The 26,882-nt window shown below is 39.7% G+C and overlaps 1 protein-coding gene across 3 annotated transcripts in view; it reads left to right on the top strand.

Annotated features, from left to right (window-relative positions):
• Positions 1-23,629, top strand: part of LOC140063981 (tetraspanin-4-like) — a 67,279-nt gene extending 43,650 nt beyond the window's left edge. For 2 of the 3 annotated variants that reach the window (XM_072110332.1, XM_072110333.1), the window contains exons 2-8: positions 4,078-4,157; positions 9,319-9,510; positions 10,453-10,527; positions 12,608-12,709; positions 14,459-14,587; positions 20,879-20,962; positions 21,046-23,629. In XM_072110332.1, coding sequence (XP_071966433.1) covers positions 4,089-4,157; positions 9,319-9,510; positions 10,453-10,527; positions 12,608-12,709; positions 14,459-14,587; positions 20,879-20,962; positions 21,046-21,114 — 720 coding nt within the window. In that variant the 5' untranslated portion in view covers positions 4,078-4,088 and the 3' untranslated portion in view covers positions 21,115-23,629. Of the gene's footprint in view, positions 1-1,010; positions 4,158-9,318; positions 9,511-10,452; positions 10,528-12,607; positions 12,710-14,458; positions 14,588-20,878; positions 20,963-21,045 lie in introns of those variants that run through there. The other variant, XM_072110330.1, reaches the window with a different exon arrangement.
• Positions 23,630-26,882: the final 3,253 nt, after the last annotated feature.

The following is a 26,882-nucleotide window of genomic DNA, read 5'->3' as shown; positions in this document are numbered from 1 at the left end:
AGTTACCAAAATTCTATACCCAGATAATCACTGAGGCTATAGCGCAGTGGGTTGGGGCACTGTGACATTATTATACATGGACACTGCAGGTTCTGGGTTCTAATCCCAATGAGGATAATATATATTTTTTTTTTTATTGAGATCATTTTTATTATTATAATATGGCTAAAATTTGGGGCGTGGCCATGGAGTGATTGGGGGTGTGGCTTAGGGGGATCGCCGACATTTTGTCCCTCTTTCCCTTTCACAAATGTTGGGAGGTATGATATATGAGTTGTATTTATATGGCATATGGTACTTGGTTCATGTAGCATGTACATCGTAAAGGGCCAGTAAACATAAGTAGCTTGGCTGAGAAAAAAATAACTTTGCTAATATTTTTCACTTCCTGCTGAGAAATCTGTTCTCTGAATTAAAAATATGTGATGTAAAGAAATGACTGATAACTGGGAACAATAGCAGGAAATAAACTGCATAGCTGAAGGAGATAGGTAGGACTTCTATATTTTAGGTTTATTACCCTTTAAAGGAAATCTGTAACTCTTGAGGTCATTTGATTACTCCCACAATCCATTATTCTAAACCTTACCATTTTAATAAATATTAGCTTGAAGCCTTATTATTGAATAATACATTAGTAGGAATTGGAAAGCTGACTGCATCTATTTGGTGGGGATTTTTTTTTTATCAGGGACAGATGAAATCATTTTCTACAAAGCTGTCCATATTGCATCTGCCACTTTCGATCTGAATTTGATCCTGCTTAGATCCGGTGTCTTTAATATTGCAAAGCCATAATTGAGTAACAGCAGCAGAAAGCTGACCCTATAGCTGTGCAGAATTTTTTTTCAGCTTTCATTCCTTAGTACAAGTTGCTGCATTGCAGTGCAGGGTGACATCCCAGCCCGCACTCAGCCCTGCTGCTGCACTTTGTTTTAAGTGTATTTATATGTATATATGAGTATGTTATAGACTTGCTTGCTGCATGCATCTCTCCTCTTCTGTCCCAGTTATCCTCTTTAACCCACACCCTGTTCACTCACTGAAGATGTATGCTGCTGCCTTCTCTTTGCTCTTCCTATATCTACTTTGATGTCTCTCCAATTCCCTTATTTGCTTCTCCCTCCTCTCACATCCCTGGCCCTCTCTGTGCCTTGACTACCAATATTTCCCCCTTTGGCTCTGCTGTCCTCTTCCCCGATCTCCTATGTCCTCTTGCCACTGTGCCTTGTAAGGAGCAGGATCATAAGCTGTCAGCACTGAATGGCTTTTTCGGGGGTGTTGTGGGGGGTTAATACAAGGAGGATACAATTTGATGGTGTAACACAGATTCCTGCTGTTCTGAGATCTCATATTCGGAATTCTTTTTTAATTGTTAATAATGGAATTCATGAGCCTAATGATGGAATGCATCTGGAAAGTGCATTTGGAATACACAGAGATCCCTGAAGATGTAGCTGATGAGAACTGGATGATCTGAAAGCAAACTCCAAGAGAAAAAGGAGGAAAGTGGTTATTTGCTGAGAATGCAGAAGAGACAATGAAAAAGATCCTCTGACGACAAGACAATCTATCTAAGATGCACATTGTTACTGCAACCATTGCCTGCAATTCGCCTTCTCTGCATCCCTGCTCCATACAGGATTTCTAAGTTATTATTGCTTACAGCTCTTGATTTTTTTGCATTGTCTTCAATGTAACCTGTCCATAATATGTCACTGCACGAGTTCTAATTGTGGATGCTGCATGAAACATGCTTTATTCAGGAATCTATCAGGAATTTATGTCATGGAATCTGAAGAAGCCAAGGGCTAGCCACGAGCGTTTCTCTCTAGCTGTGTATGGTAGCAGCATGTTAGTTTATTTTTACATTTAACTTGACCTGCAGTACAACCTTGGTAACCCCAAAGTGAGGGGCACAGCTTTTGTTTCAGTATTTTGCTTTGCCAGCTTCTTCTACAGGACAGAGGACTATTCCGACATCTCTGCGGAGAATTTGAGTGCATATCACTTTAAGAAGTGATGCTCATTTGATAGAACCTGCAAGAGGAGGACGACTTCACTTTGTAGGGCACCCCACCAAGATCCTGTTACACATGAGGACCATCCAAACATGCCGGATTTTATCCAGCTGGATCCAGTGCTTCATCATGAAAATCTAAACAGTGGAATCTAAATAAGCAGCACAGTGCGAAAACATGACCTCCTCACCTTGTCCTATCCATCATGCTTGCTTCTTGACCTCTCTTGTTATCTGACTTTCTTCACAACTTTAGTTTTGCTTTAGAAATAACCTCTCATCTTTTCTCTGTCACTGTTTTGCCTTTATTAACCTTTTCATCTATATAATGTCCAGGATCAACCTCCAAGAACTTTGTGTATTTCATGGTCACCAGGAATGATTATATAGCTTCAAATGTGTTCTACATGGTTTTTTCTAGTCATTATGTAAAAATGATGGATCCAAAAATGTTGTTATGTGTCTATTCCAATAATAACCTGCATAATGTTTGAGCTACATGTAAAAAACAAGTATTCTTATGCTGTAGATGCTTATAATTGTAAAGAATTTAATAATGATTACTGGAACTTCTTAAAGTTAAATCTTATTTCCCAAACGACCCCAAAACTCTTATAATGAATGTGTAGAAAGATATTTTAGTATAGTGCTCCTCAGTCTAGCATAATGCCAATACAGTCATGTCAGGTGTTTTAATTGCAGCATGAATAATTTTATCACACACTCCGCTATACTAAAGGATATTGATTTGTGGGAAAATATATACATTGTGTGGTTCCTTCCATTGCACTTAGTCCTTGAGGGTTAATGTTACACCTTCCTTACAGGAACACTGCTAGGGATAATATATCTTTCAATACTTTATGCCAAAACAGTTATGTTGACAGCAGAGTCAGAATGAATGGGTTATTTAATCAATCCTGATGTGACATAAGCAAAGTATTACATGTTATTTTGAATTCTGTTGAGATATTCTGTTTTGAGCTTGTCCTTTCTAGGACCTCAGCTGTACTAAATACTTTATAATTGGGGATAAATCCTTCTGCTCTGTTAGGAATCAGCTTTCTCAGCTTTATGTTATTTGTGCTGACATTTTAACTTAGGTTGCTCGGAAATTAAGTGATGCAACAATAGGTATCGGCCCTGCTTTGTTTGCTGTTAAGGACTATCTGGTTATCTCTTCCTGACTGTCTGTGCCATTTATCTCAAGTGGATGTCTCTGCTTCCACTATGAACTATGGGGAAACAAATCTTGGTAAATTTTGGTAAAATTCCTTAATTGGCTTTGCTTTTCAATTACACAAAATATTTTTTACTTGTATGTTGCCTTTGTATCTAGAACTTGTGTGAGATAACATGAAAGAAGGCCCAGGGGTACTTGGAAACCAAACCTTTAATTAGTGTGGGCTGTTAACCACCAAGCGGGGGATGCCCTACCAACTACTGTAGGAGATCAAAGGCAGTAATGATTAGAATTTGATAACACTAAATACAGCAATGTTATTTTTCTCTCTCTCTATGGTAACCCAAATATATTCGCTTTTCTATTATGTATAATTTATGACTTTCTTCTTACCTAGCGGATTCAGAACTCCGGTATGTGCAGTGCTGACTGCTATAAGGCATTCTTTGTACATTACTTGATGCTTCCGATTTTAAAAGACTTTTCATTGAAATGAAATCATGTTTAGGAGCTAGAACATTCATGACCTGGACGTGTAGAAGAAAAAAGGAAATAATTGTTCTCATATAGAATTACAAGGGATAAGCTCAATTACTGTGGACAGAGCGAAGTGACTTTTCTATAAACTGAATTAGGCCTAAAGCAGAGGCAATGCAAACATCCAGTAGTGATGATCCCAGCTACAGCCAGAGCTCTCCACCTCGGGGTCGGAGAGCGCGATGGAAAGGAGTTTATAGGGGCCGATGGGGTGTTGCAGACAGTTGTTCCTTCAGTGGGGTACAGTCTAACCCAGAAGAGCAAACCTCAGGGGAAACCAAAAAGGAGAACCGCGTTATTGTCCTGTATCTAGATCTCTCTTTTCTTTTGCTTCTAGAACTCAAGAAAATGAGTATGACACGTGGGTGCCTACTCTGCATCAAAATCACTATGTTCATCTTTAACCTAATCTTCTGGGTGAGTATGTTTCACAACTATTTTGATAAATATTAATGATTTTGTAAATATAAGCCATTAAATTGTTTTCTTTTGTAATGTCTTAAAGGGAACCTGTCAGCATAAATTAAACCAACAAACCACTACCAGTCTGTTATAAAGCAGATTAACACATTTCAGATGATCTTTCTTTCATGGCCCAGCATGGTGGTGTCATCCAGAAAATTAACTTTGAATTGAGATGTAAATTGGATATATAAAGCCAGAAAGGCAGAGAGTTTAGCACTGTAGTCATGCTCTGTTGTGATTGAAACCATGAACTGGAGTTAACAAGATATGACTAGTGATGGACGCATCAGTTGTAGTGAAATGGGCAATCTTTGGAGTGGAGAACCTGACATTAGTGCCTCTGCCTCCTTGACTTTATACAACCAATTTACATATTATTTCATAGTTGATTCCTGGATGATGATGCCACCACACTGGTCCATGAAACATAATCTGGAAGGTGTCAACCTGTTTGTCAAATACCAGTAGTGGTTCTTTGGGTCAGTTTCTGCTGACAGGTTCCATTTAAACAGGTAGTTCCATAATGTTCTATCTTCTGCAATTTTTTTTTTTTTGCTACCCAACATTTGGAGTAAAAAATGGATTTCTATTGAAACTGTTGGTTCATGCATAAGACAGGCCTTTGTCCGAGGGGTCTGGCAGCAGCTCATCCCCTTTCCCAGTTGAAAACACAAAGAGGTATATATTATTTGCTTTCCGCCAATATATTTTAAAAATATCAATTTATTAATGTTTATATTCTTTTGATGCAGTCCTAACAGGAATCCATGAATATCTCTGTTTGGTTTAGAGTTCAAAATCACCCTCACAAGTTGAACTGCAACAGTATTTCTCTTTGTAAAAAGACCAAATATAATATTTTTGCAACAGGAAAAAGCCTTTAATGGTTCCTGGATCTTCAAGTGCAAAAAATATTGTGCATGACAAGCATAGGACTTGCATTTATTAACCTCTTAGCGACCCCTCAGTGACTCAGTGATTTCTCTGTCGGTCACTAAGGGGCCTTGGGCTAAGCCGATGGGTTTTTTCGGTCAGCCTAACCAAAGTTTTGCAAGAGGGAAGAGCAGTGACCGGGCTGTCATATGACAGACGGGTCCCTGCTCTAACAGTCCAGATCAGAATGGGTTCTGATCTGGCCTGTTAAATCCCTTAGATCCGGCGGTCAATGCTGTGACTGCGGGATCTACCTACCTGCAGAAGGTGGGTGCTCCCTCCCTCTCCTCCCAGGTCCCCGCGATGCGATCGTGGAGTACCGTCTTCATTCCGGACAGCCAGGGACCTAATGAAGGTCCCCTGGTCTGTCCGAGGCAGAGCTTGCTCGAGCCAGCCCTTGGCTGGACAGACCAGTCTGCCTGTCAGACTATGCACGGCGCATAAGCTGACACTTCTAATCCACTGCAATACATGGTTACTAGTCACATGATCACTAGTTCATATGCTAGCAATGTAAAACTAAAAAAAAATACACAAAAAATATATAATTTTTTAAACAGTGGGAAAAAAGTAAAAAAAAACACAACAGTCCCCAAAATGGTAGCAATGACAACATCAGCTCGTCCACAAAAAAATGACACCTTAGCCAACTCCGTACTCCTAAGTATGAAAAAGCTATTGGAGTCTGAATATGGCAAAGTGAAGCAATTTTTTTGATACAAAAAGTTTTCATTTTTTAAAAAATCTATTTACACCTTATAAAACCTATATAATTTTGATACCAAAATGATATAGGTATTTGGAGTGAACAGTGAAAGACTTAAAAACAGAGCCAACAAGAAAATGCAAAGTGGTTCTACTCCATTTTGAATTTTATTTCCACTTCCAAGTACATGGAATATAAAATACCATCTCTAGGAAGTACAATTTGTTGCGCAAAAAAACGGAACACGGAAAAATAAAAAAGTTATTTATTTTTGAAAGTGGGGAGTGATAAACAGAAAGTAAAATGGAAAAATCCCATCAGTGGCAAAGGGTTAATGTGCCCCCTGATACCACATGATAAAAGTTTACAAATTCTCTGTGATAAGGGTTTGTGGTACCTGAGGCTACATCCACACGTGGCATTTTGGTTGTGTTTTGAAACACAATCCAAAGGCTCCACTTATGATCACATCATTTGGTAACATTGGGGCTCATTTACTTATCCGGTCCATTTGCGATCCCGCGGCGTGTTGTCCAACGTTGATTCAGAGCTTGCCTGGATTCACTAAGGTTGTGCGCCCGATATCCACTAGGTGTCGCTGCTGCGCCGAGTTCACCTTCTTCGTCCCAGTGTATGTGAGTGCTATTCTTGTGACACAATTTTTTTTTTAAATTCTTTTCTGAATCCGTTGGGTTTTCCGACGGGCACGCCCCCCCCCATTTCTGTCACTTGAAAGCCGGCACCGATGCGGCACAATCGATCGCGTGCGCCAAAATCCCGGGGCAATGCGGGGCGAATTGGAAATATATTCGGGAGACCCGACAAAAATGCGCGTTTCGGACCCTTAGTAAATGAGCCCCATTGTGTTTCCAACACGTTAACTAAAGTAATAGTAATCTTACCTCAACATGCAATCACGTTTCAAAATGCAACCAAAATGCCACTTGTGAACGCGACCTCAGGGGCTCTGCAAACATGTCATGGCACCTGACCACTATTCTATCAAAATCTGCCCTACAAAAGCTCAACAACACTCCTTGCCCATCATGGGTCCAGACAGCAGTGTACATCCACATGTAAGGTGTACTCTTACTGAGAAGAAACTGCAAAATATATTCGTAGATGCATTTCCTACTTTTATTCAGTTTATGTGGGTGAATTTTAGAGCTAAATGAAAGTATTAATGATAAATATTTGTGAATTCAAACTCAACCATTCGTTTTGTTTGAATTTCTGTAAAATCCATAGAGGGTTAACAAGCTGCTACCTGCTGTTTTGAATAGTTTGAGTGTTGAAGTTAATAGAACGGGGTGATATGTGGGGGGTTTCTATTAACAGAACTTCCAAAACCCCTAAATAAAAAAAATTGCAGCCGGAGGAGCTGTTGGCAGCATTTAAGAGACAGCGGCGCGTGGGTATCACATTAAAAATTTAATAAAGAGTGATAAAAAGGTCGCACAGTCCTCAAAATGGTAGCAGTGAAAATGTCATCTCATCAGCACACACATCTTATGCAACTCCATAAACTGTAATATGAAAAAGTTCTTTTCACATTTTTTCATACACATTGGGGCACATTTACATATCCGAACCCGCAGACGATAATGTACTGTGCCGCGATTCACTAAGATTGTGCGCCCGATATCCTGCATATGTCGCTTCCCCGCTCAGGTCCGCCGGAGTTCACCTTCGTCTTCCAGCTGTATGTAAGTGCTTGGTCTTGCGACACAAATTGAAAGTTAAAGGGGTATTCCCATTACAGCAAATATACTTTCTGTATCAATTCCTCATAGATCCCTGCTTGCTTTCCCGCTATAGAAAGCTTCTATGTTTACTTCCAGTGGACAGAAATCTGCCCATGGTCACACAGGTGCATAGCTTGTTATATCGCACAGCTTTCTGTCCACTGGAAGTAAACATAGAAGCTTTCTATAGCGGGACAGCAAGCAGAGATCTAGAAAACTGTGAGGAATTGATAAAGAAAGTATATTTGAAAATTGTATATCTTTTTATCATAAAAACATTAGCATTAATTTGCTGAAATGGAAAGTCCAAATCATTCGGATCGTCCGACGGCATGCCCCCCCCCATTTACGTTGCATGGATGCCAACACAGCTGCGCCACAAGCCAATCGCGTGCAACACAATCCCAGCGCAAACCCTTGTTAAATACCTGTCAAAGCTGAGTAAATCCCAAAAACCTTGAACAGTCCGACGAAAGTGCGGTTCCGCGACCCTTAGTAAAAAAGCCCCATTGTTTTAAATTTGAAAATTTATTAAAACAGAATACAAAACCTAAATAAATTTGGTATCACTAAAGCCAACCAAAGAATAAAGTAGACATATCATTTGTAGCGTAGTGAAAGTTGTAAAAATTGAGCCCACACGAAAGAGACGCAAACATGTTTCTTTGCCAGTTTCACCACATTTGGAATTTTTTTCCCAGCTTCCCATGGAATAGTAAATAACTGAGAAGTACAATTTGTTACGTAGAAAAGAAGCCCTCACACAGCTCTGTACACACTAAAAAGGTTAAAGAATTAGGGGTTAAAGAATTAGGTAATATTAATCAAACTTTGATGTAAAGGTCAGAGTGATGATGTAGCTCTGCCAATTCAGCAGAGCTCAGGCATGTAAGTAAAGAAACACGCTGGCTCTGCATAGATTATATACAAGGCAGGCAAATGGGCAAATTAGGTAAAGACATGGCCAACCCCTTAAAATGTCTCTGCATCCGTAATGTGCTGCTCTATATGTGTCCTTATTCTGCCTGTTCTCCCCTATTCTTGCTGTTCTGGAGCATATAACTAATCATTTTTCAATGTAGAGCCTTTATAATGAGAATGCAGGGTTTTACATGTCCTAGCTATTGCGACAATATTCACCTTAGGTTCAGCTTTCCTATAATTATCCCCTCTTTTTAAGAGGAGAGTTATGTTTAACTATGCCTGATAAAAATAAAAGAATATTTGCTGCTTCTGGATTTAAAGCTGCAAAAGAAAAATGGCTTAAAAGCCCCTTAGTAATGACTTTTTCCCTAAAATAATCACCAGGCAGTCATTATAAAATATTGGAAATGGTGCGGGAAGCCTGATTAGAATTGCTGTTCATACTGCTAGAAGCTCGATAGGTGTTTATTAAGTTTACTGTGTATTCACTGAAGCATGAAATTCACAGCTATACCCTTCCAGATCTCTGCATGAATTTTGCTGAATATAATTTTTATGATTGCTGTTGGTCTTTTGGGCATAAATTGTCACAAGGCTGCTCTGTATGCAAAAGTTAGTGTGTTATACGTGTGTATACTATAACAGTGAAGCTATAGGGGAGGTCTGGGGGTCTAAGGGGGCTTCCAATAATGCCAGATATAAAGCCACCATAAGTAGTATATGAAAGGCAGCTTTCATTTCTCTATCTTATATTTATATTCATCCTAGGTGGAGATTTACAGAGATTATCTCTCTTTTGTTGCAGCTTGGAGGATGTGGTATCCTGGGAGTTGGGGTCTGGTTGGCTGTTACCCAGGGAAAGTTTGCCACCCTCTCCATATCTTTTCCGTCACTTTCAGCTGCCAGTCTCTTTATGGTGACAGGATCAGTGATAATGGTGGTGGGTTTCATCGGGTGCCTGGGTGCTGTTACAGAGCACAGGTGTCTTCTTCTCACAGTAAGTGGTTTTTTTTGTTTAGTATATGAAATTCTGCTTTCATAAAGTTCCACAGTTTTAACATCTATGCATTTCTGTCACATAAGTACATGTTTTGGGAACTTCGCAAAACCTATAAAATTCCTGGACTCTTGACAGTTTATTAAAAGAACCAATAACACGGATGCATGGGTTGTGTACACCTAAAGTAAATTTATATCATACAGACTTTAGATTGAGTTCCACTCTAAGCTGATAATAGACGTAATAGAAAAATAGCTACTTACACTCAAATTATTCTTGATGCAATGCACCATTGTTTTATAAGTTTGCTATACACCTAAACTTTTCATGTTCAGTAGTTTGGAAATGGCTACTAATAATACATTAAATATTTAAAAACAATAGTCCCCTATATACTGTCCCTGGAAAAATACATTGTAGTGACCATATAATACCACCATACATTTCCATAATAATACTGCTATGCGTTGCCTAAGTGAGAGTCCTATACAGTGCCCCAATAATCCATTGGACAAGGCCTTGCATGTCTGTACATGCCATAATGGTGGAGATAGGGCCTCTGTGTGAGAATAGGTTATGGAACCCTAGCTGACTTATGTGTCAAGAAAATTTCATTTATATTGTGAATATACCCCTTATAAAAAATTGTGTGTACAATAGGAGATACTACAGTTTTTAGTATTGTTGGACCCTCTACTGTATAGCTTGCTCTACTGTATAGCTTGTTCTCCCTTACAAGCTGAGAACAGATTGTAAAATGAATGAGTCATATGGCACCAGGGAAGGAAATGGCACAATTTGGCCATTTTGTTGCCAGTGGTTTAAACAATAATGGCTGTGTGTGTAGTTATAATGAGCATTGTCCTTACTTTAGGGAGATACTATATATCCAATGTTATATATGGATGGGTAAAAATATCTCCTTTTGTTTTCCCTCAGTTCTTTGTGGTGTTACTGATTATCTTCCTCCTTGAAATAATCAGCATGGTCCTGTTCTTCACATACAATGACAATGTAAGTGCTATGCTTTTTGATTTTATTGATAGTGATTTTCAAATACAGATTTGTTAGGATCATAGTAAAACAAAAGAACATTTTATGACACTTAAAATCCCATATGTGAAAGATCTCTTTCAGCCATTAAATTTACAAGATGTGTCAAAGAAAGAAATGACAATATTTTTCAAATATCTGTGTATCTGCTCTGCTTCACTGCTGCCTGACTGCACAATTTCTGGCCTATTAGAGGATAATATAAATTACTGTACACTGTCAAACATTGAGATGTTTCAACTATTTTCATTGCCAACTGTGTGACATTAGGATTCATAGTATCATAGTATCATAGTGGCACATGTGCTTGAACCCCTATAGTTACTATAACTGAGGTCCAGAGTCCCTTATTTAATTCAGCGTCTAAGTGGTGACACATTCTTTGCTCATTGTGGGGATACCAGCTGCCATACCACTAGTGATCATACATTTATGCAAATCTCTGCTCCAGCTAATAGCGTAGGAATGGGAGATTCTCTTTCTACTAAATAAAGCAGTTACCGGTATTTTTCTTTTTTGCTTGTTCATATGGAAACAAAATTAGACTCCTTGAAGTTATATTCATCAGCTCCATACAGATATGTGGGCAGGTACACAGGCAGGTGGCTAACACAAGTACAGAATATATTACTGAGATGCACATCATCTAAGTCTTCTTGCTCTCTTTTTCTAGTATATTCCTGCTGTGTCTCCCCTCACTCCTGTTGTTTTAGATGACCATGTTAGTACACAGTAAAGTCTTGTTTTGTTTCTACACTCACCGGCCACTTTATTAGGTACACCATGATAGTAACGGGTTGGACCCCCTTTTGCCTTCAGAACTGCCTCAATTCTTCATGGCATAGATTCAACAAGGTGCTGGAAGCATTCCTCAGAGATTTTGGTCCATATTGACATGATGGCATCACACAGTTGCCGCAGATTTGTCGGCTGCACATCCATGATGTGAATCTCCCGTTCCACCACATCCCAAAGATGCTCTATTGGATTGAGATCTGGTGACTGTGGAGGCCATTTGAGTACAGTGAACTCATTGTCATGTTCAAGAAACCAGTCTGAGATGATTCCAGCTTTATGACATGGCGCATTATCCTGCTGAAAGTAGCCATCAGATGTTGGGTACATTGTGGTCATAAAGGGATGGACATGGTCAGCAACAATACTCAGGTAGGCTGTGGCGTTGCAACGATGCTCAATTGGTACCAAGGGGCTCAAAGAGTGCCAAGAAAATATTCCCCACACCATGACACCACCAGCCTGAACCATTGATACAAGGCAGGATGGATCCAAGCTTTCATGTTGTTGACGCCAAATTCTGACCCTACCATCCGAATGTCGCAGCAGAAATCGAGACTCATCAGACCAGGCAACGTTTTTCCAATCTTCTACTGTCCAATTTCGATGAGCTTGTGCAAATTGTAGCCTCAGTTTCCTGTTCTTAGCTGAAAGGAGTGGCACCCGGTGTGGTCTTCTGCTGCTGTAGCCCATCTGCCTCAAAGTTCGACGTACTGTGCGTTCAGAGATGCTCTTCTGCCTACCTTGGTTGTAACGGGTGGCGATTTGAGTCACTGTTGCCTTTCTATCAGCTCGAACCAGTCTGCCCATTCTCCTCTGACCTCTGGCATCAACAAGGCATTTCCACCCACAGAACTGCAGCTCACTGGATGTTTTTTCTTTTTCGGACCATTCTCCGTAAACCCTAGAGATGGTTGTGCGTGAAAATCCCAGTAGATCAGCAGTTTCTGAAATACTCAGACCAGCCCTTCTGGCACCAACAACCATGCCACGTTCAAAGGCACTCAAATCACCTTTCTTCCCCATACTGATGCTCGGTTTGAACTGCAGGAGATTGTCTTGACCATTTCTACATGCCTAAATGCACTGAGTTGCCGCCATGTGATTGGCTGATTAGAAATTAAGTGTTAACTAGCAGTTGGACAGGTGTACCTAATAAAGTGGCCAGTGAGTGTATATCTACTCCACACTCTGTAAAGCTCTGCAGCATGTGATAGCACCGTATAAAGATTTATTATTATTATAGTTTCACAGGTATGCACAAGAGGACCTAAAGAATGGACTGTCCTTGTATCAGACGGAAGGTAATCTTGGTTTGACAAATGCGTGGGACATCGTACAAACTGAGGTATACCTGGACCGTGCGTCTTCTATTGAGAACAATATATATTTAGTTTACTTTAATGGTGATTATCAAAAATATCAGATTTAATGCGGTTATCTGTTAAGACACAAAGCATCAGTTAAAAAAAAGAGCAATAATAACCTTGACTAGTGATGAGTGGACCGGTTCATGTTTGGCTTGACTGGGCGCAGCTGAACCTTGAAGAAAAGAACGGTTCCACCACAGGTAACATCATTGTGGGTGTTACTGTAAAGATTGAGACTAAACGCTGAACCTGAACTTGTGTCTAATGTCCTCAAACCCCCAATGTTAAGCAAAGACCTGAACATTGCGGTTCGGCTCCGTTCAATCCCTTACTTCCCCATTCCGTCAATGGTTAGGCTCTTTGCTGTTCTTTATTTCCTTGTCATTTTACATATTACAGGAAATACTGTTTAGCCAGTCTGTAGTGGCAGAGGTGACCTGCCTCTGTTTTTACTCCTTGGTAATTCTAAGGGTCTATGGAGGGTCTTTGGAGGTCTGTATCAATACTATAGAGACAGCTCGTTTAGATTGGAAATACTTTGGTGTCTGTCTCTTTAAAAAAAATGTAAAAAAAATCCAAACTACAAATCCTCTATAAAGTCACTATAAATCTTTAATATATATCAAAGCAAATATGAAATATAGATGCCTTGGAAAACCAATTCTCTGAAGTTCCCAGAATCTCAGCGCAGAGTAAATCTATATATAATAAAAACAATCAGTCTGAATATTGCTGGGTGGGATGACAAACTCACACTGGTACACTTTACTTGATCCATTACTCAAGGAATGCTCTTGTCATGTAATTTGTGATGAACAAATCCCACTAATCCCCAATGAAGTGGACTATGATATATTGCAGCTTGTGGTGGCTTCTGGATGTGAAATGAATAATATTAAAATAATTGGAAGATTTTAACAAGGTTCTAAATGCTTTATCATTGTACATAGTATGCAATATACACCAGTCGTAATGATATACTTCACTGCTGTCCTCCTAAGTGTTTTGCATCTCTGTTTTTTCAATAGAATTAAGGGAAGTGAAACTGCACACAGGCACAAAACATGTATGGGACATTGTAATATTAGTGATATTGTAATATTTCCACAGGGGTCTTTTATGACCTTATGGGGACATATAGAGTAAAAAGGCACACAAAATAGTAATAAATATTTAGAAACCCATTAATATTTCCCAATAAATAAAATTCCCATCTACACTATTAAAAACATTGCAACAGTCGCCTTGTTTATAATGGTCAATTTGAGTAAATTTGAAAAGTAAAAGTCTAGCCCTAAGTGTCATGAAACAAACAAAATAAAAATGTTTAAGGTAGCAAGCATAAAAAAGAAGTTATGGCCTTTAAACCGCCACGTGCAAAAATACATTAAAATACTCTGGTAATTAAAGTCTTTTCAGGTCTCATCATTATGGTGTTAATAAAAAATAATTGTAAACACCAGATACTAACCTTTCCCTGCTCCTCACAGCAGCAGCAGAGGCTCAATGATAATGCAGAGATTTGTCCTGGGACAAAACTGGACCCCAGGTACAGCAGGACAGAACCCAAAATCTGGGACTGTTGTGCCGTATCCTGAATGGCAGGCATAGAATTACGACATAAGATTGCACCAGCATTCAGTGACCAAATACCACAAAAAACTTGTCCTGTAATAGGTACCTGCTGCATATACATTCACTGTGTTTTGTATCATTTAATCTTTCAGTTTCGATGCTGTGGAGTGAAGAATTATACTGACTGGCTAGAAATGCGGAATAGCTCACTTGTGCCCCACTCTTGTTGTATGGAACATAGCGCCTCCTGCCAAAGCAACCCCAGCACCTGGTGGAAAGATGTGAGTGTTTCTGTGGTTTGTGAGAAGATAGGGAGTCTCGCTTTTCCAGCTTTAAGCCCTTGAAGGAAAGATGACTTATTTGTTGTGTGCCCCACTCTTGTTATGTGCAGTTCTCTTGTTGACAATGTCTCATCGTCATATTACTCCTATGCCTTGCAGGAATATTGTATTTAATTGGTCAGGGCATTCCATTAAAGGGGTATTCCCATGAAGACAAGTTTCTTATATGTACTCAGGACAACAAAATAACACATTCTCTAATTCACTGTTATTAACAAAAATACAGCATTTCACAGATATAATTCCAACCTTTCTCCATCAGTCCTGGTGTATACAATTTTGGTTGTCCCTGATACGACCGTCTGACTAGGGTCAGGGAGGAAATATTCTTCTCATGAATAGCTTCTCCTGTCTTCTCCCTTCAGTGTCTCTGCATCAGCCTCCACCCTTGCATTCCAAGACGAGCTCAGATACAGACGCTCACATGAGCAAACCAGTATATTTATTCCAGAAGGAACTGATTCCCAACTGTTGACAGCGCTGTTTCGACCTTATTGGGTCTCCTCAGTACAGCGTAGTGAGAGGCTTGTGACTAGGTTCGGGAAAACTTTGCATATTTTCGAGGAATCCCCCGAATGGAACATCCATGGAAAACTTTGCATATTTTCCTAGAATTCCCCTTGTGTAGCATCCATACGCCTACACGGTGGCCTTAATCTGCAGTCTCGTTAAGGAGAACTCTTACTTCCTGACCCTAGTCACAAGCCTCTCACCCAGCCAAACCAGTTCCCAATGCTGTACTGAGGAGACCCAATCAGGCTGTTTGCGCCACAATCCGATCGCGTGCGCCAAAAACCTGGAGCAATTTGGCACACATCGGAAATATTCGCGAAACCCGACAGAGTAGCAGCCCCACGGACCCTTAGTAAATGAGCCCCAATGTGAGGGATCATAATGTGTCCGCTGGCCATCACTGAGTTAGAGGAGCTAAAACAGAAATAAAACTGAGTAAAATTGTAAAGTAAGGGGGTTAAAAATGGGGATTAAAATTTTAGAACTTTCTTAATGGGAAAACCCCTTTAAGCTGTTAAACATATTCTTTTGGATATGACTACTACAAATAAAAGGGGTTGTGTAAGATATTTTTCTATTACTTCTGTATTGTTGACTAGCTTTGTTTATTAATTTCTTATCTATCTAAAGATTCAACTGCGTTATGTTTGCTTCTTGTTACATATTTAGTATCTTTATTGCAGCACTGGCCTCTATCTCCAGCTATGCCTCCAGGGCCTTGTCTATAAGCCATTATACTTACAGTATAGTGACCTAGTTTCTCAGTAACAAGTCTGGAGGGCTTCACTGATGTATAGTACCTGCCTTCACAGGCATCTCCACAACTATTCTCATAACAGCTCCATCCCAGTCCTCCTAGTTGATGAATTGGAACTGCACTCAAGAATGGCTCTTACACAGTGAAGGCTATCTTAAATATCATCCAGCAAGTAAACTGTGCTGCTAACTCATCATGACTAAATACAGGCAGTCCCCAACTTAAGGACACCCGACATACAGATGGCTCCTAGTTACAGACTAGACTTCCTCCAGCACAGACTTTTTCCAGCAGCAGAACCAAGGCTCAGACTTTCTATGCCAGACAAGTATGATGGCGACCCCAAACTCCTTGGTCTTCCATGGCTGCAACGTCACTCTCCAGTCCTCAACTAGAGGACTGGGGAGGTCCTGAGTTGGGGATCTGAATGCCACTCATACTGCATTGCATCTCAGCCACCTGCCCTGACTTCTTCGGACATTGCTATACAAGAGCCTCTGCAGCTATCTCCTGGCAAGACGTATGTCAGACCTGCTCCCCAGAGGAGGATTCTGTATGAGGAGAATATCCTGGATCATGGGACCGAAGAGAAGAGGAAGAGGCCGAAGAAAAGGGAGGGCCCTAAGGGGGGGGGTACTGTCACGGGTGCCCCCGCAATCCATGTCTTGGCCAATCTTCAGGCCCGCACTTACCTCTCAACAATCCCGACTAGGGCGAACGCACATTCCTGCTCTCTAGGCCATGTGCACGCCGGCTCTCCAAGGTTTAAAGGGCCAGCGTCCTGGTGATTGCCGCTGGTCACTTCTGGCTCTGCTATATAATCCGGCGCTCCCATCATTCCCTGCAGGATCTTCAGTCATTTCCTGTGAAGTGAAATCCCTCCTGCTTTCCTGTGCTCCTGAGTGTTCCCATGTTCCATTCCCACTCCTGTGTTCCCATTATCCTGCTCCTGTGTTCCTGTTCTTGTATTCGAGTCTGTTCCTGCGTTCCTGTTCCGTGTGCCTGTTCCTGTGTTCCTGCCATGAATTCCAATGTTCCTTCCAGCACTGTTCTCCCGCTGTCCCCCGGACTCGGACTGTGTTCTGCATTACTAGCTTGGCTGCCACCACGGGTTAGTCGCACCTGTGGAACAACCTGGTGGCACCCCGCCGAAGCAAGATCATTCCGCTTTGCGGCGGGCTCTGGTGTAGACCAGGTGCCACTTAGACTCCGTTCCCAGATGTCATATAGATCTAGTACCATCTCCCGCGGTGGTCCTGAGGGTCCACAGACCCAGAACCCTTACAACTCCATTCAAATTCATTTTAAGAACAAACCTAAATAACTTATCCTGTATGTAACCCTTTGAGTTTTTTTATGGTGAGATGAAGCAGATGGAGATTTATTGCCTCCCTAAATCTACATATAAGTCTTTACCACTAATCCAGCCGTAGACATGTTACATTGTAATTAGCTATGAATCTCTCCATGCTGCAGGTTTAGAATCAATTATTTAATATTAAATAAACAAACATATATATATATATATATATATATATTAATACATCAAGTACTTCAAGTATTTCTTGAGGCACCGTGACTGTGCTAATCTTCTTATATTGTTATCAATGGCCTCTTTCCTCCTAAAATAAATTTTTAAAATGCTTATAATGAACCAGAGGTGCTACCTTAGACCTAGTGATAGGTAATTCGTGAATCGGCTCTTTCAGGTGCAGGAGAGGAGTCATCTCTGCCCTGAGAGCCAACTTAGCTGTGCCCCAATTTATATATTCCTCCCCATTTTTTAAGTGATCATGCCTCTTTTTACCTGAAAATTTTGTGTTGAAAGTAGAGTGGGGATGGGTGGCTGGCTGCCTGAAAATGATTCCCTATGTGATTACATAGAGAGCCGTTTAGGAGCCAGATGAGCCACATCTTTATAGTGAGTGGACCCCAAAGATCCATCTCACTATAAAGAGCCAGACAACCCATCACTACTTTACAGATAGTTACACTGTCTCACCCTCCACTTGCTGGAAGTGCTGGCATCCTAGTAGCATGCCACCAAGTGGCCTCATCTACATGTTTGAAACATTTGAATCATAGGCATAATAATAATAATTATTCCTTTATTTATAAAGTACACAGATAACGCAGCGCTGCGCAGAGATTGCCAAATCAGTCACTGTCGCCATGGGGCTCACAATCTAATCAACCTACCAATATATGTTTTCTTGGAGTGTGGAAGGAAACCTGCGCAAACACGGAGAGAACATACAAACTATTTACAGATGTAGTCCTAGATGGGACTTGAACCCAGGACCCCAGGGCTGCAGGGTTAACCATTGAGCCACCATGCTGCCCGATCACTGCTGATGCTTCTAGCAACTATTTCAGAAATTCAAGGTCATAAACTAAAGTCTTTGTGACAGCAGTGGAGACTCTTGTCACAGGGCTTTGAACAGTGGTTATCATTCTTTTATTAAGTTGCAATCATTTTTAAGTGTGCATGCATTATGTACCAACCATGTGTTGGTTACAACCATGTATTTACAGGCTGGGGAAGGTAAAGAATAGCTCCATCATCAGTGATGTCAATAGGCTGCACAGCCAGCAGCCGGGTGACACATAGAGCAGCAATTAGAAACTATGTGCTGTGTTCTTGACTGCGGATTGATTCTCCTTTAATTCCTGAGGGGGATTTCCTCATGTTCCTTCAGATAAATACATTGCTCCTGTTCAGTACTGATCATTTGTTTTCTCACTTAGCCTTTTTTTTAATCTTTTTATATATCATTTTTTGAGCTCTTATAACAAAACACAGATGAAGCATTTTCTCCTCAAAACATTTCTAGATCAACTTATAAGGGAAGTCAATTACTTGAAGGGAAATGAACCCCATAAAAGCAGAAAAATGTGAAAATGGTTCACATTCAGGACCCTTAAGCAATATTGAACGATTGTCTGAGATTAAAAAAAACAAAATTGCAAACATACCAGTTTTCTGACAAAATACCAAATCTCCATATAATTCCATTTAATAGAACTGGAACATGGACATATTTTAAACTTCAATGTTAGGAACTATATAATAATAGATTTATAAAAAAAGACAAACGCCTGTGCTGTAGACATGCACAGGTTAACGGAAAGCAAGAAAAAAACATGTAAGCTCTTGATTCTAGCATTGTGGCAGTCATCATCACAATGGGTGGGGGGTCACAGGACCTGCTGCAGCCAGTGAATTCAGGGGACCCCATTCAAGTAGAACAAGTGACAGTCACCTGGGTCCACTGATGTCACCAATGGTCACGACAGGTTTCATGACCCCAACACATCAAGCCCAATCGGTAATGTTACTGTAATTTTTACTGTAATTTTTATTATTATTCTTTTTGCTTACTCCTGCCTCGGCACCTGTAAGGGTTGGGGATTTGATACCACATAATATATATGCTGCTATGGTGGAGAATGTTACAGGATAAAATATTTTTAAGTATTTTGTGTGGTGCTGTTACACGAATCAATAAACAGTGGGCAGTGGGTGACAATTGTCAGAAAGACAATTTTTGGCTAATTTTATCAGATATAATGGCTTAAAGCCACCCTAGATGGCGAAATTTAAAGAAATGTGAGTCCCCCCTCAAAAGACTGTTTTTTAATAATGCACCCTCCATTTTTAAATTCATTTTGAAATAACAAACTTGCATTGTCCTTTATTCCAGCATTTTCTGTACAATCTGTAGTAAAACTGCACTGCCAAAAGAGGAACGGAGGCTGTCTGCAAGCTTGTGCTGGATAATATGAAGCTATGAACAATATGGCCGCTTATTTATGCCAACTAATTTATTTTTCCATCCCCACTAAATTGCATATATTCAGCCTGGAAGCTTGAATTGTTCTGTATTGTCTGGATGAGCTCTAGCCTGGAGACATGGTTAATTCTAGATTTAGAAACAAGGAAATGTTGTGATCAGTCCATCTTGCCTGCCCTGCCATTGTCCTCAGCCCACGTTCTTTTATAATGTGTCTGCCTGCTGCAGCTGATTATACTCAGTTCTTATTCTCCCACGCTTGTCTCATGTTGCTGTCACAGTTCCTCCCCACTCTGTAACTCTGTGTCTGCCTCAGATTCATTTGGGTTTTATAGTCTGAATACTGTCATTGGGGTCCCTCAATGTCTTGTTTTTCAGTAATATGCAAATAAACCTGGCATCAGAGTGGGTGTATTCTGCTTTGACGGCCCCTCCCATCTACACCTCCCAATGTCCCATGCCTCTTCTCAGCATGTGAAGTCATCTAAGGTCCTTTACCCAGTTACATTTGCAATGTATCTGATCACATGGTGATATCATGGCATGATCACAGCAGCCTCCATGGACTTCTACTTCTCCCCTTCTCCTTCATGGAGGCTGCTGTGATTTCATGTGACTAGATACATACATGGGGTAGACTGTGCATATGTAACAGGACCTTAGATGACATCACCATGGTCACATGACATGAAGTGGCCAATGATGTAACAGAACTCGCTTTCAATGTTCCACAATGCAGCATGTTTTGTAGCAGTGAGACCTGTCAATTAGGAACAAGGAGGCAGGGCAATGCAGTAACCACTATATATGCAGGACCTCTTTGGACTTACTTAGTGTGATCAACTCACATCAGATGAGATTGTTTGACATTGCAGCCATGGAAAGGATCTGTTTAGGGAAAAGGTCAATGCTCTTTAATCATAATTTTTAATGAAGTATTTATTTTGGGTGGGTTAATTTGCATGGCAAGTTCACAACTATGCAAAATCTATCCAAAATCTGTAATTGGACCCACTCCTACCATGCACTCACTATAATAGTGCTGTTTTCTTAATAAGCCAAGTTATTGCCTGCCCTGTGACTCCTTATTGCTACCCCTGAGCTTGAGGTAACTTTATAACTAGCTGTTTATCTAAACTAGTGGTGACTTATTCTTTCATGTTTCAGCCTTGCTATGAAAAAGTGAAGCGATGGGTCGGGAGTAACATTTCTTCTGTTGGGATCTTTGGCATCTGTATTCTTATTGTGCAGGTGAGTGAGGCAAACTATTATTAATCCTGTGACCAATTTTAAGGCACAGATGTTAGAAATAAACTTGGTTTCTTCTTTTGCAGGTATTCGGCCTGATCTTCTCCATGTTGATGTACTGCCAAGTTCTCAAGGCAGAAAAGTATTATGAATAATCCTAGAGGCTACCTAGATGAGCCCCATGTTATTCTTCCACATGCTGGTATGACTGCCTATATCTTTCCAACTGGAGGACTAACTTCACAGACTATCTTGATATTTTCCTGGAACCGTAAGGCTGCATCCAGCGTCTTCTCTCTCCGAAAGGGCCAGTGTCTGTTGTACCTAAACTTGCTTCTACTCAGAACTATGGATGAAGATCTTGAGCAGTATTTCCTTTCCACAATAACAATGAGCACATCATACCAGCTTCCATAATGCTGTTTAAATATGTATATAAAGCTTCAGAACTCTGTGACGAGGAATAAGGGCTTGTCTTCTACTTTTTAAAGCACCAAAGCCATTAAATGGATCCCTTCCCCCACAGAAATGCAGATCCACTGTGGTTTAAAAGAAATGCACAGAATGATCTGCGTGGCATTACCATCCAGCATAGCAAGCTTATGTAGAAAAAGCACAATGCTTTCAGTCTTAAATATAGAAATAGCTTCTCATGCTGCAGTGATAAACACCAGAGCCCCGTGACCAGACTCAGCTGACTGCAGAGAAGGACACAAGTATTTAGAACTGTTTGCTGTGGGTATTTTCTTTTTTTTTATGAACCGGTATACATCTATGAGATGCTCAATTTAAGGACTAAAATGCAAATGCAACAAAGCAGTTGCTTGGTGCCATAACGGTGTGATTTGTCATGGGGTCGCTGGGGTTAAATTGAATTCTTATATAAGGACTTTTAAACTGTATTAATATTTCAATATTCTGTATTTATAAAGTGCCAACATATTCCACAGCTCTACATTGGAAATAGTCCAACAATGGCAAATAAACTACATCATATCTTTTTTTTAAAGTATATTGGGAGTATACAGAAAGCCAAAACACTGGTGACTAGATGGTGGATCTCTTATGCTGCAATGTAACCCTAGGTGGGCTACAGACTGTATTAAAGTGGCATTTGGGTGATGTGATTGGTTAGGTTTCCTTTATGGTATTATATATTACAGGCTTTGTCTTGCATTGTAGGATTACAGGATTATATACTGGGTCAGTGAATTTGTATTCAAAATTTGGTAAATTGCAAAAAGTATAACCTATATACCGGGTCACTGAATTTGTATTCAAAATTTTGTAAATTGCTAAAAATCTAACCTAATTTTTGATGACTCATCAAAAATCTACAGAAATACCAGGTTATAAAAAATACATGAAAAGGGTTATTCAGTTGGCCTACAGTTATCATATTTGTTAATCTAGCTTTAGACAGAGAATATCTGCTATACCTAAATCTTATATGAAAGACAATTGGAATTGTAGCAAGTGCCAGTTATGAAGTCACCTTTTTAAGAAGGAAAAATCTATGGATGTTTGGACCTATAGTCAACACATAACAACACTATAACAACAGGGCATCTGGTTGTTGGAGCCAGTCTCTAATGTTTCCTGTGTTACAACAATCATATAGGTATAGGTGTCCATGATGCCATGACTTTGCTTAGTTGAGTACTCACTGCAGATAGAAAAAACATACAGTATTTAGTAGGCTATAAAAGTCTTGACACATTCTTGCTTAAACAGAGTATTCAAGTTGACCCCTATTAAAGTGAATGGAATTAGGTTCAAGTTCTATTCACAACCTGTGAGCAGTCTGGATACTATTTTTGGAAGAATGCAGGTCCTGTTCATTGGTTAGATATTGATTATTACAACATAATGTACTCACATAACAAATCCATCACATAAAAACCTTGTCTGATGGGCATAGAACGTTATGGGGGGCATGGTCTTAATTTTTAATCACAGCTTGCAGTTACCAGTGAGTTCTGCCTTTTGATGGTTGGATTTTATATAGTAATGCCGCACCTCTTAACAGTATCTAGACTGTGCTTTTGTGCTATCCCATGTGCTATCCCATGTACCCATGTATATATCCTCTCTCAAATTAGTCTTGCTCATAGTAGAAATATTAGCACAAAGTATGTCAATTATCCAAATCTGTGTTATATGCCAATAAAACATGTATTATACCCATTCTATATCCATAGATTCCTCACATGCTTTGTGTCATAGCCTACTGATGGTTCACAGCAGGATCAGTTATAGCACTTCATGGTTTACAAGGTTTTTCTATGTTGCGTGATATTCTCACCTCCTGTACTAAGTGCTAATTATAATAACTGCTAATGTATTTTCCTGTGTTTTGCTCATTGCACCTAGAGCAGGTTAGTGGGAAATTATTACTTCTCTACTTCCTTAATAAATCCTCATTACTTCCCTCCACTACTATACAGTGATAAACCTCCTTCTGTACCTTTTCAAAGTTTATGGCTATAAGCCTACTTGCAGGTTTGGGAAAAATACCCATTTATCAGGCACCAGCCAGCTATAAACATTTAGCCTTACTGGTTAAATTTACTATATTATTATTATGTTTTTCTTAAAGGGGTATTCCCAAGAAAGAGAGTTCTCAAATTTCAGTGATGTTTGCACAATAAAGATCATTTTTAACCCCTACTTTGAAATTCTACTCAGTTTTATTGCTGTCCTATTACTCCTTAGACTGGTCAGTGTAGGAATTCAGCTTGTGGGCGGGGACTTTCTGAGCAAACATGATCCCTCTGTGCTATGAGATGCTGTGTGCTGACAATGTGCTTAGATTATCATGGTTCAAGGTTTATCTACACATCTAAACATCTTACCAGTATCTGAAACAAAGAATAAGAGAGATGAGGCAGATCAGAGATAAGAAATTATGAGATCCACGAGATGGATATAAAGCTCTGCTCCCTCACCTAGTCAATAAAATACACAGTCAGCTCTGCTAAAAAATACCTTATAAGTCTCTGCTGGCCAGCAGGAATTGCCTGTGTCTGAGCTGGTCTTGTAGTGTAGGAGGAGGGGGGTTGGGCAGGAGGCAGAGAGCACAGCAGCGAGCCTACCAGATAAGCTGGGTTCTCCCTCGAATCATGTTACTCCTGACTTTCACCAATACTGGATTGGTGGCTCTGTTTCCTTTTTTTACTCTATAGATGATCTACACTACTGTATATCCTATGTTCCAGAGCGTGGGATGCTTTGCTGCCTCCTATACTACAGGATTAATTTAAGCCTACCACAGGTAACCTCCTTACTACTAGTGGGCCACCTACCATTATTGTGTGATTACGACTCTATGGGAGCGCAATCCCTTTTTTATTTTTCTTCCCAAATAGAATTATGCCACATGCTGTGTACGTTTTGGATTGCAAACTCAAACCTTTCGCTGATCAACTGTTCTAAATCTTATACATCTTATACATATATCTACAATGTGTGTGTATATGTGTATATATATAAATATATATATATATATATATACACACACACATATATACACACACACACATATATGCATACAAATATATACATATATATTATATAATATAAATATATATAATGAATATGCATGGAAAGAGTCACCCTCCATCTCCAAGTAAAATTCTCTACTTTATTACTGAACTACAGTCACATGAGATATATACACATCTTCTTTCCATGGTGGCAGTCAAAGAAGACGAGCTTCTTCAGGGTCGTGTTGGCTTATCCTCCAAGGTCATAGAAAGATTTTCCTTCTATTCTCCTTCTTGAATAACTTCACAAGAAAATCAAGTCATAGCCATAACATATATTCAAACAGTGCAGTTCACATTGGGACTGTAATGCAGGAACTTTTTTAAGGAAAAATTTTAGGCATGGAAAAGGCTCTAAAATGCTTATCAAATACATCTGTGTGAAAATCCAGTAAAGGTATGGGCCATAACTGTGGGAGGAAAGCTTTTTTTTGAGCCAGCTTATGCTGGAATTTCTGCCAACCTACCGCTCTTTTCCCTTACCCACTCATCACTAACAAGACACAGTGCCGTAGGGGCTTCCCTTTCACACCATTATATATTTCTGTTCTCAAAAGAGAAAAAATCATTCTTAGTCTAGATACCTTAGTCTAGTCTAAATACCTACCTTGTCCAAAGTAAAATGGTTTGTTTATGCTCCGTTGGCACCCAGCACTTGTGGTACATGCTGTGCCAACACTTTCGTAGCAATTCACTAACTTGTTAATTTGCAGTGTAATGGGGAAATGTGAATTTGATTGCAACAGATTATATTTGCAAATATAATACAACACGTAAAATTATTTCGAATGTACAATAAAGTACATTTGTCATACATAATTTTCATATCGTACATTATTTCCATTATTAATTGAGGAAACACACAGAGGAATTACTCACTCTTGTAGGCTAATAATGTGATTTCATAATCAGTGTTCATGGAGGAAAGATGGCCCCAATATTAACACTGATCCCCAGGAAGACTCCATGGTCTTGCTATTAACACCAAATCCTATAAAATACATTAACAGCCAGATCAATACATGCTGTCAGGTTTGAACATTCACTTAGTAATCTGCCAAGGTTCCCATGTTCTGTGCATTACAAAGGGGATCAATGAGAGTAGACTGCACTTTTAACTCTTGGCTATCTAAAGGAATGGGAAACCAGCATAATCAGAACATTAATTTTCCCTTACAGGCTTTTATATACAACAATTACTGAGATTGGTTAAAAGATTGATATAAGACTGTAATTACACTGGATAGAAGTGATAAAGATAAATATAAGCGCAGATTTAACAAAAGTGCCTCAAAGTAAGACATTTCACAGTTATATAGTCTTGGGCTCAGTTCACACCTGTGCCCAGACCTCTGTTATTAACTTCAGTAAAACAATAATAATGGTAGTAGTCTAACTGATCTATTAAAAATTTCTATTTATTTCAATTCTGTTAGGCTTCTCTTCAGGGCCGGCGCTATGGGTAGGCATAGAGATATTCAGGTTTAAAGTGAGAATATCAGGTGCCATTTTTACATATAAAAATAACTCCCGACGGCAGTTTAACAGTTAATATCTCCGTTTTCCTGACAGCTAGAAACACAAGTTTAGATGCATTTAAAAGAGGAACTCTCTTCTTTTATAGGAAAAAGGAAGTGAGGTTCTATGTGTTACAGAGCCAGAGATACAGCCCTCTGAAGTGACCCCCCTCCAGATTCTTAGCCGGCAGCTACAGGGAGAATTTGCTGCACACAGGAGCTGCTGCACCTCACAGATAATGGAAATAATCACTTTATATGTTACTACATTTTGATAAGGAATAATATCAACTAATATCATGTTTTTAACCCTCTCCTATCCCAAACTATCTAAGAATACACTTTCTCTCTTATTCCCTTTTATTTCGTGATAGTTTTTTTCCCCGAAAATTGATATGATGAACATTCGATCCTCTTCGCCTAATGTCGCTACATAGTAACACTGTGGCCCAGAACGTGTCCATAAAGTTATATGTAACACCAAAAACACACACATGTTCTGGAATAAAGTTTTTATTTCCCACCATCCTCCATTACTTATACCTATGTTATGACGTTCTCACTCAAATTCTTATGAAGCGCAAAGGGTTCTGTTATTCTGCGGATAATACAATGGCGCACGTCTAAAAGTGACTTTTGTTATCTCATTAGCTTGGTTAATGGATATAGAGTTATTTTTAGGGGTTACCATTGTGTAAGGGAGTAAACAATGATAGATCTGTGTAAAGCTCAGTGCAATTTTCTGCAAAAATTGTTTGGTGTCACCTGTGGATTTAACGTTCCCTTTGCTGCAGATTACGCAGCGCTGCACTGTGCTAACTCCATGGGGCTCACAATCTAATCAACCTACCAGTATGGTTT

This window comes from Engystomops pustulosus, chromosome 6, assembly GCF_040894005.1.
Source record: "Engystomops pustulosus chromosome 6, aEngPut4.maternal, whole genome shotgun sequence".
Lineage (NCBI taxonomy): Eukaryota > Metazoa > Chordata > Amphibia > Anura > Leptodactylidae > Engystomops > Engystomops pustulosus.
Note: the sequence above shows the minus strand (reverse complement) of the source record. Positions and strands in the feature narration are given on the sequence as shown.